Source organism: Mytilus edulis, chromosome 7 (assembly GCF_963676685.1).
Source record: "Mytilus edulis chromosome 7, xbMytEdul2.2, whole genome shotgun sequence".
NCBI lineage: Eukaryota > Metazoa > Mollusca > Bivalvia > Mytilida > Mytilidae > Mytilus > Mytilus edulis.
In genome coordinates this window covers 74,582,250-74,596,798 of record NC_092350.1, presented here as the reverse complement: position 1 = coordinate 74,596,798, position 14,549 = coordinate 74,582,250, and the positions used below count along the sequence as shown (strand labels likewise).

The 14,549-nt window shown below is 32.5% G+C and overlaps 1 protein-coding gene across 1 annotated transcript; it reads left to right on the top strand.

Annotated features, from left to right (window-relative positions):
- Positions 1 to 6,956: 6,956 nt before the first annotated feature.
- Positions 6,957 to 13,900, top strand: LOC139482198 (uncharacterized). Its single transcript, XM_071265899.1, has 8 exons — positions 6,957 to 7,155; positions 7,686 to 7,845; positions 8,713 to 8,853; positions 9,925 to 10,146; positions 10,946 to 11,167; positions 12,091 to 12,312; positions 12,586 to 12,807; positions 13,752 to 13,900. The coding sequence occupies exons 1-8, from the start codon at positions 6,997 to 6,999 to the stop codon at positions 13,856 to 13,858; spliced, it is 1,455 nt and encodes a 484-aa protein (XP_071122000.1). The 5' UTR covers positions 6,957 to 6,996; the 3' UTR covers positions 13,859 to 13,900.
- The last annotated feature ends 649 nt before the right edge of the window (positions 13,901 to 14,549 follow it).

Here is a 14,549-nt window from a genome sequence, read left to right as displayed (position 1 = left end):
GGTATTTGACTTGAGAGTCTCTTTATAACAATTAAAAAAAATGATTTTGAAGAATGATATTAAATTCTAACCTCTCCAAAATTAACAGTAGCACATAATTATTTGAGACCTCTGACAAATCATGATAAGTATCAATCACAATAAAGTTTTATCAATTTGACGCTAACCATAGACAAAATGACTGTAAAGGGCAATCATGTCATTTTTTAGTACAATGAAATTTACTGGTATTTCTGATTTCTTTGGTTGGCAAAAAAGCTCAATACACTTTCAAACCTTGCATGTTCGCACCCTATACCTTCAAACCCAATTTTTATCCAAAAACCAGATAAATTATTAAACATTTAGATATTTTTTTTATATGTACATGTATATATATATATATACAATGTATACCAAATAAATTATATTTTCCTGAATAAAGATTGTGGAATTACAAATCTATTTTTAGAACAGTTTATTTTCGTATCCCAGGTAAAGGAAAAGTCGGAACGCAAATAAACTAAAACAAAATGTGTTTATAATCTTTATTTAAAGAAACAAAATAAAATAACACATATGACACTAGACATATAAATTTTATTAGAATAAATCAACATTCAGTATGTTGTATGTGGATTACAGGCGTTCATCTTTCTTCAGGGGTTTCCTGAACTGTTCTATCGATGTTATTTGACTCTGTCATTTGGCATTTCGGATATAAGCATACTCCGCTTTATTGCATAATTTTGTCTGACAAATAGGCTATGCAATTATAACCGGAATCTACTGTACTATACAATATTTTTTTTTTATCAATTAATTATATGATTAATTATTTAATGTTAATTATGTACATGTATGATAACTGCTAATTGGTATGTATCTAGCTAAATTTGGTATTATTGTTTTGTGCTCAAAAATTATGATTGTTGTTTTAACTTAATTTGATGTAATATTACTCCTATTACTAAGCTTGGTATGTTATTTTGAAATATTATGAAAAAAATGAAAGCAATACAGTTCACCAAGGATTTGTATAGTATCAGCATTGGTATTGTCTATTTCTTCTTCAGATGTGATTTCTGCAACCCCTCCCCCTTCCTATATTGGTATTTAGGTATTCAGTCTCTGTGGTCATGTAACCTGGGAACATTATACATTGTATCTAACTAATATACATTGTATTTTCCGGATGTAACCCACCCTTTTTTACGATTCAAATGTTACAGTACAACTTTAACAAGTCCTATTACGAGGCCCCTCATGGGGGGGGGGGGGGGTCCTAGTAATCACATAATCACCATTTTTTTGCCAATATAATCACATAGTCATTAAATATTTGCTTATCTTTAGTAATCAAATAATCATAAACTAAAAATACAGTCCTAGGTAATCAAATAATCATGAAATATTTGGCTTAATAATCAAATAATCATTAAAAAAACGGCCAAGTAATCACATAATCAAAAACCCCATGAGGGCCCTCAATTACGGATTATCTAATATTAAAAAGTATTCTATAGTTTTCGTAACTATTGCAAAATAATTTATAAGTTATAATTACACATCTTTTTGGCTGTTTAGTGATTACCTGGAGTAGCTATACCTAGGTACAATTCGAATATGAGGAAATCTACCCCAATTCGTTGAGAAAAAAACACTGGCCGAGATGATCTAAAGACACCTTTTTTTATGAACCATTTATGATTTGTTTATTTGCCTTTGTTTACTTACTGTTTGGAATAAAAATGACTCACCTATTCGTCTATATCATTACACAAAAAATTTCTTGTTTGTATTTCAAAGCTTACTTCCGCTTTCACCTGTCAGGTGTGAAGAAGTACAGCGCATGCGTTCAGGTGAAAATCAGACGCATCCGGTTACCTGTTACATGCAAGTTGTCACCGCGCAAGACATATTTGTGTAATTAATCATTCGCGGAGGAAGTCTTTTGAATAAAATATGACCTCAAGCGAATCAATTAATGATAATTGACTTATAATTATATATTCCATTAGCGGATTCGTGCTAAATCAGCAATAAAGAAAATGTAATACATTGTTCACATAAGTAATAAAATAGAATATACACAATCAACCTCTTAGACGTATAATGAGTACTTGACATACTTTATAACATTGGGTTCAGAACTGAGGTTCAGAATAATGCATATATATTAAGATTTGAGATCTGTCCGCCCGGGAAAAAAATTATATTTTAATACTGTGAAATTGATTAAACCTCAGACTACAGTTTATTAAATTATTCTGTTGATTGTTGCTTTATAAATACTTGTTTTTAATGTATTCATGGAGGTGGACAGGGTGTGTATTTTGATTATTTTTTTTTGGAGGGGGGGGGGGGGGGGGGGTAGTTGATTGGAGCCTTCGTCTCGTCACGTTTTCTATGATATATATAAAAACCTTTAATTTATACTGAATCTAGTACTGTCTTACGATTTATAAGTCTGAGTGAATAAGTTTTATGTTTTATGATCTTTTATGTCTTATTTTCAGTTTGTATATATGAATATTTTTTTATCATCTGTAAACTAAGAATTGATCTAGTACCTTTTTTCATAAATTTTTGAAAAAAAAAATAATATGTAAACCGCTGCTCATAGATTGCTTTACATGATAATGCTCATGCGTAAGTCTAGCGAATTACAGAGAAGCCTTGTGAAATTGACAAATCAAGCCCGCAGGTTCTTTCCTTTCGGACACTAAGATGTGATATTTTTTCTATTCAAAATCATTTGGCTAATTCATCCCTAAAAAAGTAATTCAGATTAGCTTTCCATATATAAAAAAGAAGATGCGGTGTGATTGTCAATGCGACAATGCAACTCTTCATAAGAGACCAAAATGACGACACAGAAATTAACAACTATAGGTCACAGAACGGCCTTCAACAACGAACAAAGCCCAGAAGCCATAGTCAGTTATAAAAGGTCCCCAAATGACAAATTTAAAACAATTCAAACTAGAAAACTAACGGCTAGTTTATGTACAAAAAGATAATGACAGAAACAAACGACAACTCCACTTAATTACAAGCTCCTTACTTGGGACAGGCACATCCATACATAATGTAGCGGTTTAAACATGTTAGCGGGATCCCATCACCGAACCTGGGACAGTGCTGTAACAGTACAACTTAAAAGAACGAGCTATACAAATAACTGAGTTGAAAAAGGCTTAACTCTTCCGATGGATACACATATGAATACATCTATAACAAATTCCCAGAGTGGCATAGTCCATTAGTAACGGACCCAGGGGGTATTGTATAGGACCGTTTTGGTCGTTAAATTTATTATAACTATTATTTAAATTAATGTTTTCTCAGGATTTATATGATAAAGCAAACATTCGGCGTCCAAAAATTATAAATCGAAGACTATTCAAGTTGAACTATGCGTAACTCTTTATGTAAGGCGCCGACCATTCATATTGTTGGAGTTTTATTTCTCTCCCGACTTTAATAAAAGAAAGAAAAACACTACCTTTTCAATGATATGTACAGCAACAAGAAAACTAATTAACAAGAAAAACGTTGACTCAATGTTGTATATATGTATGAAAGCAATGTTCAATGAAATTCAAAACAAAGTTTTTTCTTTTCTATTCTGAAACAAAGTAATTATTATTTGAAGTTATCTGTCTCGTATCAAGTTAAAGTGTTTGGATCAGGTATTTTTCTAACTTCAAAGGTTAGTTTACATGTTTACAATGTTGTAATGTTTTTTTTTTTGATACAACGGTTTTGACCCAAATTTCACGGTTCATAAACATGTAATATGATGGACAAGTAGGAACATCATCATGTCGGTTCAGTGTGATCTAAACATATTTTATTTGCTTAACTATGTAAAAGGGATAAGATATAAGTTTATCAAACTTATGAAGTCTTCTCAAGTGTCTTCGATGTATTTCACTTGCTTTTATTGTCGCCGAAATATTTTGATAAAGTCAGAATGTAAAGTGTTTGGAAAGTTGATTTTGCGAAGAAATTAGGTTCTTTCCAAATAAAACGAGTAAAATTGGTTGACAGTTCATTTAGGGAGCATTCATTCAACTTTAAGGGATGGGTTGGAGAGGGGTATTAACAATAGTAGGTATGAGGAAAATCTGGATGTTTTGCTATATGCTTGACCACAATATTCGCAATATTTATTTTCATCAAATTGGGGATCAGAATATTTCATATTTTCATATGTTATTTGAAAAAATAATTAACCCCACTTTTTAAAGTTGAATGGTCGTTCCCTTACATCCAAAGAAGCAGATACTAGTACGTAAATTGAGCATCTCACGAATTTTTGTGAAAATTTGAAAACCATTACTGTACTATGTTGATCTTATACGAATATTGAAAAAGTATAAAAGGTAGCCTTTTCCTCTTTAAGAATAAAACTGAATATTCTTCAAATAAGCTGACTATACATGTATAGAATGCTTGCAAATATAGCAAAATATTGAATGATATGACTTTAAATTAAAGTTTCTGAAAATCGCTTGAAAATATGTTATTGCTACTACAATTGTCATTTTCACACAGGTCACCGAATTTGTTTAAGCTACATGACTGACGAAGGGCCCAATATTTTTTTACCTATTCCACTTATTCGATTATGCAGTCAAACATAAGAAGAGGTACATCACAAAGTTAATCTTATAAAAAAAAAATACATAATCGGCAAAAGTAGAACGTACAACGACATTTATTGCCAATACTTTTTTGCCACTTTGCCTTACGCGTTGCAAATATGGCCTTTACACGTACAAGGCCAAATATATTATGACGTTCCTGAACGCATTTCAATTTACATTATAACAAATATTTGCGTGTACGTGTACTTCTATTCCACTCATACGCGTTTTCGTATGCACACTTTTGCTCAACCTCTCTGTTGTACTGTACGAGTGAAGTATCCCGATTAATCCCGCAAGGAGAAGCGAATACTGCGAACAGATAGATAGATAATTTTATTAACCAATCATGGTGCCCAAAATTTGAGCTATACAATCAAATGAATTACAAAATAAGGCACAGAAAATGATTAGAATGATTAAAGTACATTTAAACACAAAACCACATGAATACATATTTACACTAATTAACCTGATATAAACCAAGTTATTGACAAAACATAGTTGTTATGGGTGCCACTGTAACCTGGAGAAATTACATAAATCTTTAGGATAGTTCTAGGTCTATGGGAGACAACTCCTGATCAATTTTATTTCCTATATATATATATATATATATATTTTTCTTCTATTTTTTTTTTCCAAACAACAATATTTTCTATAATTTTCTTTCGTTCTTCAAAAAGGGAGTGCAATAAATTAGACAAGTTTGAAGTAACAAACAAATCTTCAGATGAAAGAATCCAAACAAATTTCATTTCATCAGATAATCTTGAAAAATTTTTGAATTTAGAATTTAAATTAGATAGATGTTGAGATCGAGTATCTTTTAGAACAGGACATTTTAAAAGAAAATGAAGTTCGTCTTCAACTGCGTTTTTACATAGCTTACACTTTCTGTCTTCAGCTTTAATTCCAATATACCTCCCTCTTTTGATTTCAAGATCATGACAGCTAGTTCTAAATCTTGTGATTATTTGCCTGTCTTTTTTTGAATTCATTTTTAAATATGGTTCAAACATAAAAATATTTTTAAATTTTCTGTAAGTTCTTGATTTATTGCCAGATTGTAAATTAGTACACTTCCCAGAATTGCTTTCTAAACTAGCTAACCAGCTTTCTTTAAATTTAATAGTTAAAGATGTTTTTACTTTTTTTAGAATATGGTTTTGTTTAAAGTTTGACTGGTTAACAAATAGATATTCTAAGTCTAGAAATTTAAATATATGTTTAATGCTTCCTATCCAAGATTCCTGGTTATGTTTGTCCATAGAATGAGATAGATTTATGGCTTCCCTTAGAATAATATTTGAAGGTTCAATATCTTTCATAAGATGGATCCAATATTTTACCATATTCATTATTACATAATACAGTGTAGGGAGTGAACCTAGTTCTCCTCTACATGCCATATTTGATGTTTTTATATTAACTCCAAGTGAAAATTTACAAAGCTTAGTATGAATTTTCTCTAGTACAAGATAATCAGTTTCTTTTGATATAAAGTTATCCAAATGTAATTGTTTCTTATGTGGTATATAACCCTAAATTTCAGATCCACACAACAAGATTGGTCGGATTGTATGGTTATAGATGTGTAATAAAGTACTAGGTTATGGGCTTTCCACTGAAAAGGTCTTCCTTAATTTGAAATATGCTTTCATTCCTTTGTTATAAAGTTCTTTCTTTGCTATTTGGAAACTCCCAGATGATGAAAAATTTATACCTAAGTATGTGTAGTTCTGTACACATTCTAAAGTCTGGTTTCCTAATGATATTTTAATATTTTTAAGTCTTCCTGATTTGTTAAATACAAGAACCTTGGTCTTTTTTTTTATATTAACTGTCATTTTATAATCAACTGTAAATTTATTTAATTTGTTTACAAAAACGAAGATCACAATTATGGTTATAAATGTCGAAACCAGAACACGCCAGTATGCAATCTTATTATTATTCAGACTGAACAGGGTATAATTTTATAAGTTCACATATTTTCCCGTCATTGTTCTATAATGGAGAGTGGGGGTGAGTGGGGCTCCTATATCCCAAACCTAGTTAAAATTCAAATCTGTCGTACTTTGCGTCGAATAACCTAAGAGGATAACGAATAGGTCACTATAATATCAAGCTTCATAATATGATTGATTGATTGATGTTAAACTCCACTTTCAGTACTATTGTGTTATTTAATGGCGGTCAGTTTTCCTTGTAACTTGATCAACCTTGTCCAAAAATGAGATCACGGATTGTAACAATATGACAAAGTACTATTATTACGATGCGAAGATAAGACAGTTCAAGCAATGCTATATGTATAAAGATCACAGATAACGATTTCACAATTCTCTAATATTCAAGAATGTTACCTTTAATTTTAATTTGTACTATATTTTCTGTGGGCCGTGCCCTTGTATGCACTCCGGAACTGTGTAAGAATGCAGTTCAAGAACCACTCAATTGTAAAGGATCCATCATTAAGAATGGAGGCTTCTGTGGATGTTACGATGTTTGCGCCAAAGTAAGTTTTTTTAACTGGAAGATGTGAAAAAGGGGGAGGGTTTGAAGCAACGCTGATAGAAAAGCAATCAAATATTCCACAATGTGAATGCCGAATTAACATCGTACAAATTCAAATTGAAAGTTTACTCACTTGCCACTTGAAAATAATTGGGTACATTTAAAACTTCATACTGAGAACAAGGCAAGAATAGTTTACATGAGTCATTTCGTGGCCTTTTATAGCTGACTAGACGGCACCATCCCTATGAGTTTTACTCGTTTGTTTTGGATGAAAAATAATCGAGGACATAGAGTTACTATAAACAGCAATGCTTAAAAACACTGCATCGGCAACCGAAAACCCAAAAGATTTCAAATGTATTTTCTTAATCTTATATATTAATATTAATAATTTAACCGTAAGCTTAAATCATGCTTTAGACGAATTTTACCATGTCTACGATTTTGATATCTAGATTTAAGGTGGACACAAAGTACGACTTCTTATTCAATAACTACACTTCTTTTTTTGTATTTTTTTGTTTAAAGCAAGAAGGAGAAGAATGCCAAGCCCATTACTCATTTGGTATGATACCTGCTGGTAAATGTGACAGTGGTATGGTTTGTACTGCTCCAATAGAAGCCACAGGACACCCTATGATGTTGTTAGGCAGAGGACAGTGTGTAAAGACAGATCAAGCTGATCTACGTACGTATAAGAATATCAGATGGAAGTAGAAATAAGAAGATATGATATGAGTGCCAATGAGACTACAAGTCACAATTAATAAAAGTTAACCATTATAGGTCAAAGTACGGCCTTCTACACGGAGCCTTAGCTCACACAGAACAGCAAGCTATAAAGGAACCCTACATGGCCAGTGTAAAACAAATTCAAACAGCCATGACTTAGTAGTATAAAAATAAGGATATGTGGTATAACTACCAATGAGACAAGTTTAAAGCAGAGTCCAAATAACTAAATGAACAGTTCGGTCTTCAACAATGAACAAACACTTTACCGTTAAAATGTTACCAGAAAAGATAGTAGCATCAATTGCAAATAGTAACCAAATGAAGAAAAATATAATCTAAGCTGCGACTGGAAACTATAGAACTATTAAACGACATGCCATTAATCTTTTCATTAATGCAAAAAAAAAAACTCTTCATAATCTCAATCTGACAATAGAAAGAGATGTTACAAGTGTTTTTGTGGCGGTCAATATGGAGGAGTGATGGAAAGCCCTGACTAGTTTTTCGACTATACGTTGATGCCTTTTCCGAATTTGATTTGACCTGATCTTCAACGTTTGTAGAACCTTTTTAACATTTTTTATTCGAGCGTCACTGATGAGACTTTTGTAGACGAAACGCGCGTCTGGCGTAAATATGAAATTTAATCCTGGTATCATGATGAGTTTATTTTCAACGTTTGTAGAAGTGTTTTGATTTTACATATGTTGGTTTCGAGCATTACTGAAGAGACATTAAATGTTGAAATGTGCATCTGGAGTTGTAAAATTGGTACCGTTTATGTTATTGCTTTTTTTTTACAATATGTCTGTCATTAAAGGTCGTGCAATTCCCGATACATTATCCGCCTGTCAACAGATGAGACGAGTACGTATGATTTCTATGGTAGTCTGGCAGGGATGGTGGATGCCAAAATGTGACGTCAACGGAGACTTTATGGACCAGCAATGTGACAATATGAGTAAGTGGCGCCATCTGGTAAACATCCGATTTGATTAAGCTTTCCTCTGTTTCTTACGAATTCAAATACCTCAAAACGTTTTCATTAAATTGTTGGCCTTTCTTCGTGTTCGCTAGTTTACTATTATTGAACAAATGAGAAATAATGTAGATTTTGTTTGGAATAAAATGAATTGTAGAAAAAGTTTAAAATCGCATTTCAGTTTAACGATGACCACATGGTCTGACGTTATTATGTATCTACTGATCCTTTGATGGTTAGCATTTCACTTACACCATTCAGCTTTAAACCATGCACGATGCACACAGGGGTAATGTTCAAGGTAATTTTCTAGGAGCTAAGTTGTAATCTGTAGTAACCCATATTTTTATGGGGTTTTTCGTTTTTCAGTCTTTGGTTTTCCATTTTGCATTTTGTAATCTGCTGTTTGTCTTTTTGTCGATTTTTGCCATGCCATTGTCAGTTCGATATATACTTATAAGTTTGACTATCCCGTTGAATGGTATCTTTTACATTTCTTTTTCAAATTATTTCGTTTCTCTTGTATTAAGGCCATTACACCCTACCCCATACATTATACAATATTCCGATTTCCCATATATAAGTTACATATGTACATCGTTTTATATTTTCGATAAGCAAATATTACGAGATCTCTTTTTTATTTAAAGACGCAAAATTAAACTTCCCCATCACACTATACACACTGCCTCCCCATTTCCAATCTGTCAAAATTAAACAGAAACCACTTCACCAAACGCTATTCGAACGTAATTAAATTACCTACCGATTCAATAGCAGCACGGCTTTGTTACGTGGTCAATGGGGGTACCCCATCCATCCCCCAAAAAGGTATTTCATTTTATTCACGATGTAAATGATTTTAGCGGTGTATAATCCGTTTTACAGATACACGTTTCATTAAAAAAATCCTATATTCACCACTAAAGGTCGACCTGATATGGAAGGACGCGCCGCTTTGGTGTTCGAAGTGGACAGATTAACCATCATACTAATATAATGATAATGAAAATAATAATAAATAATTTAATTCCTTGATTTTCTCAACAGAAAGATGCTTCTGTGTTGATTCCAAGACCGGTGATGTTGACAAGACAACATATACAACACTTGGAGCTGCAAACTGTGCTGTCAGCAAACGAGACAAAACAATGACAAAATGTCAACAAAAATATGCTTCAATGCAGTTCAGTTTTGCCATCTGGCAAGGCATGTGGTATCCAAAGTGTGATACCATGGGTAATTTCGAACCGGAACAGTGTGATAACACAGGTTAGTTTTAACTTAGAAACTATATAGTTCAGTGGTTGTCGTTTGTTAAAGTGTAACATATTAGTTGTTCGTTTATTTTTTAAATAAGGCCGTTAGTTTTCTCGTTTGAATTGTTTTACATTGTCATTTCGGGGACTTTATAGCTATGCGGTATGGGCTTTGATCATCGTGACTGTCGCACGGTGACCTATATTTATTGATTTCTGTGTCATTTGGTCTCTTGTGGAGAGTTGTCTCATTAGCAATCACATCTATGATGAGTTTATTAACCACATCTTCTTTTTTATAATCATAGAGTTTGCGAGTAAATAGTTGTAGTTTATTAACACGCCAACTAACTCCTTAAAAATAAGCTCTATTTTATGCTCTTCAACTTTGTACTTGTTTGGCTTTATAAATATTTTGACATGAGCGTCACTGATGAGTCTTATGTAGAAGAAACGCGCGTCTGGCGTACTAAATTATAATACTGGGACCTTTGATAACTATTAGTAATGTAACAGGCAATTCTGATCGTAGGAGGATTTCACTGTTCTGTTTTTCGCCCCAATCATCGACAGTTGATCAGTGAGTTAATATTTCGTTAGTCCTAAAGTAAAATGAAACACTTTGGTATATACATTTTAAATGACAACTCAAGAACGTTTCGAGTTGCGTCATTGTGTATACAGACAATAGAAATCGATCTTAATATCATCAACTAATATTAAAGTACAATATAGTAGACGCATATCGGAAAACGATTTTCTAAGGTATTTTTAGACCCGGCTTAAAGTATTATTAATTATTCTGTTTACAGGAAAATGCTTTTGTGTAAGTGCAGTTGATGGCGTAGTTGACGAATCAACCAAAGTACTTGGCAGCGCTGACTGCTCCAGTAAAAAAAGACAGACATTGAAAAAGACAATATGTCAACAAAAATATGCTTCAATGCAGTTCAGTTTTGCCATCTGGCAAGGCATGTGGTATCCAAAGTGTGACACAGTTGGTAATTTTGAACCGGAACAGTGTGATAACACAGGTTAGCTTTGATTTGGATGAACACATTTACAAGTTTTTGAGTAAATAGTTGAGTTCATGAACACTCCAGTAAACTCCTTAAATATACTCTACATAATAAACCCCTATTTAGCGCAGTCACATAGATAACTAACAATAGCGTAATTTGCTTTATTACTTTAATTTGTGTCCGTGTTTCACATGCTATAAATATATAGTCTAATGGCAATACAGATTTGAATTGAATTGAATTGAATTATTATTATTTTGAAATGAATGAGTGTATTGATTAAAAGTAACTGTACATATTTATATCTGTTTTAATATGCGTCATTTTATGGGCCGTAAGAAAAACACCTTATAAAAATGTACGAAAATTTATTTTTAAAATCAGTATCATATAAGTGTATACACATACATCTACACTACTAATATACTACTAAAGGAAGCGACCTATTTAATTGAGCCGCATCTCCTCTGAAACCATGCAAAGTCGGAAATATTTGTGATATGACGTATACATGTAGTGTTTTGTACTTCCTTAATTTGTCTTTGAAACAATGTTTTGTTCACAGATAATTTTTGAGAAATAAACCAATTCGCAGACAGTTATCGATCCTTCTTATACGCTTTCGAGCATGCTCGCTCAACGTATAACCAGCGAAATTTGAAAACCCTTTGTTTCAACACTTGCCTAATTGTACCGCGATTTCACCGGCTTCTTCTAGTGTTTAAAACGGTTTTAATGAGAACTTTGTAATATATAGATTTAAAAAACAACAACATAAGAACGTATCGAGTTACGGTAATGTGTATATATAACAACATAAATCGGCCTTATCATCAACTATTATTAAAGTACATTATAGGAGACGATTATCGGAAATAGATTTTCAAAGGTATTTTTAGACCCGGCTTAAAGTATTATTTATGATTTTTTGACAGGAAAATGCTTTTGTGTAAGTGCAGTTGATGGCGTTGTTGACGAATCAACCAAAGTACTTGGCAGCGCTGATTGCTCCAGTAAAAAAAGACAGACATTGAAAAAGACAAAATGTCAACTAAAATATGCTTCAATGCAGTTCAGTTTTGCCATCTGGCAAGGCATGTGGTATCCAAAGTGTGATGCTCTGGGCAATTTCATGCCAGAACAATGTGACAATACCGGTAAGACATTTTGTTACGTATGAACTTTAGGAAAACATACCAATGTAAGCAAAAATAAGCAAGCTGATCTTTATTTTCAATATACTCACATCATTTGGTTTCTAGAAATCTTTGAAGCGATAAGACAACCAAATAAAAAAATAAATTCGTTTATTTCAACCATCAGTCTGTGATCATTTTTCAAAAAGAACATTTAGATAATTATACTAAAAGAGTTATTAAAACGCTTAAAATGTGTTTAAATTAATTTGTTCATTGCACTTTTTTTTTTAGGAAAATGCTTCTGTGTAAGTGCAGTTGATGGTGTTGTGGACGAATCTACCAAAGTACTTGGCAGCGCTGAATGTTCAAGTAAGAAAAGACAGACATTGAAAAAGACAAAATGTCAACAAATCAGAGACATACGAATGATTTCATTTGTAACATGGAAAGGGATGTGGACACCAAAATGTGACGCTCTTGGAAATTTTATGCCGGAACAGTGTGACAATACCCGTAAGTGGTTTTAAAACATTCATATCAATATATGCATTATAATCATTGTCAGGAATACCTATCAGCAGTTTTGCTTCTAGAAGACATTGAAGTCGTAATTCTGGACATCCAACATAGATTTATGAACGGATTTAAACTGACACAATAGTATTAAATAGATAATACCAAAAAAACTTAGTCAAGCTAATTTTTTTTAAACAAATCAAAACCCAAAGTGTACGTCCATCTTTTTCATTGCATTATTGCAGTTGCATAAAAAAGCGATAATCATTATGTGATATTTTCTCGATGATGCGCAGATTATGATTAGAAAAAAGACCGTCTTGATGTTATAGCTTCAAGTATATGCATTGAATTCAATCTTATTGAAAGTGTTCAATTTAATAAAGAAATATGACTGCGTCGATCTCTGCCCTTATATTTTTTAAAAGACACACAATAAGGAGATGCAAATTCATGAAATACGTTTGCATGGAATGGCGACAATAAATGTGACCCACTGAACTCACAGCTTCAAAAGAATTCTTACACCAATCTTTGAGGGCTTCAAATGACCTACAGTATTGTGAGAAATTTTCCACTGCCCAACACGTCACAGTAACAATCCAAATTACCTGCGAATCACCCAAGTCTACCCATTGGCATTGTTTGATTACTTCCCTTTCTGTATATCATGAAATGTATCATACTTGACGTTAGACGTCAATCGAATTTGTTTTGTAAAAGTAATTTTTTTTTGATAATTCGCTTGGAGTTTGTTCTGAGTAAATTGTATAACTACAATATTGGCTATTTTGTTGGTAGATATGCATAAAGGAGTAAATTTGAATCAATCGGATTCAAAGTGTTCAAAGAGATAAAATGTTTATCTTTATCTACGTGATTTAAAACATTAACTCAGCAGCTGGTTCAATTCAACAAAACTGTTTGTATCTTCATTTCAGAGCACTGTTTCTGTGTTGATGCCGTCGAAGGAACTGTTGACGTATCCACTAAAGTACTGGGAAGTGCTGATTGTTCACAGAGTATTAACTCGATCACACAATTATAGATTTTTGTTATGTCAACATATCAATAAATATTATTCTTTGTTTGATGATTTATCAGAATACCATTTTTTAACGTTTTGACTGAACGACCTTCAAAATTTCCAAAACCCAAATACAGCATAGCGGCATATTGAGTTTTTGTTTCTGGTTAGAAATGTCTTGTCTTGTCTTCTTGCCGATTACATAAAATGTCTTGTAATTTGTCTTGAACTATATACATACCCCTTTAGAATATGAATTTGACAAGAAGTGTGATATCACAACCAGCTAGTGCTTTCAAATCAATCAAACAAGACTGCTTTAAGTATGCTTATGACCTTTCAGTTACTGCTGAAAAACTCTTGTAACAATGGCACAGCTATAGTTAATGAAAACTGTAGATCTTTTAGATAAAATTGAAAGCCTAGAATGCGATATCAAATAAGGAAATCATAGAAATGTATACATAATTATATCTCATTTTTTGACGACATTCATAGCCTTCGAGACAAAATTTACTGAATGGTTTTCTCTTACCACAAATCCTCAGTCTCGTTACAGAGTTTATGCTTGTTCTTTTTAAAACAAGAGAGGCGAAGTATACTAAGGAAACAATCAAACTCTTAAGCCGAAAATGGATTGACAAGAGAAGCAAGCATACTAAAAGTAAATTGACAACGCTATGGCTAAAACAAAGATTTAAAGAGACACAAC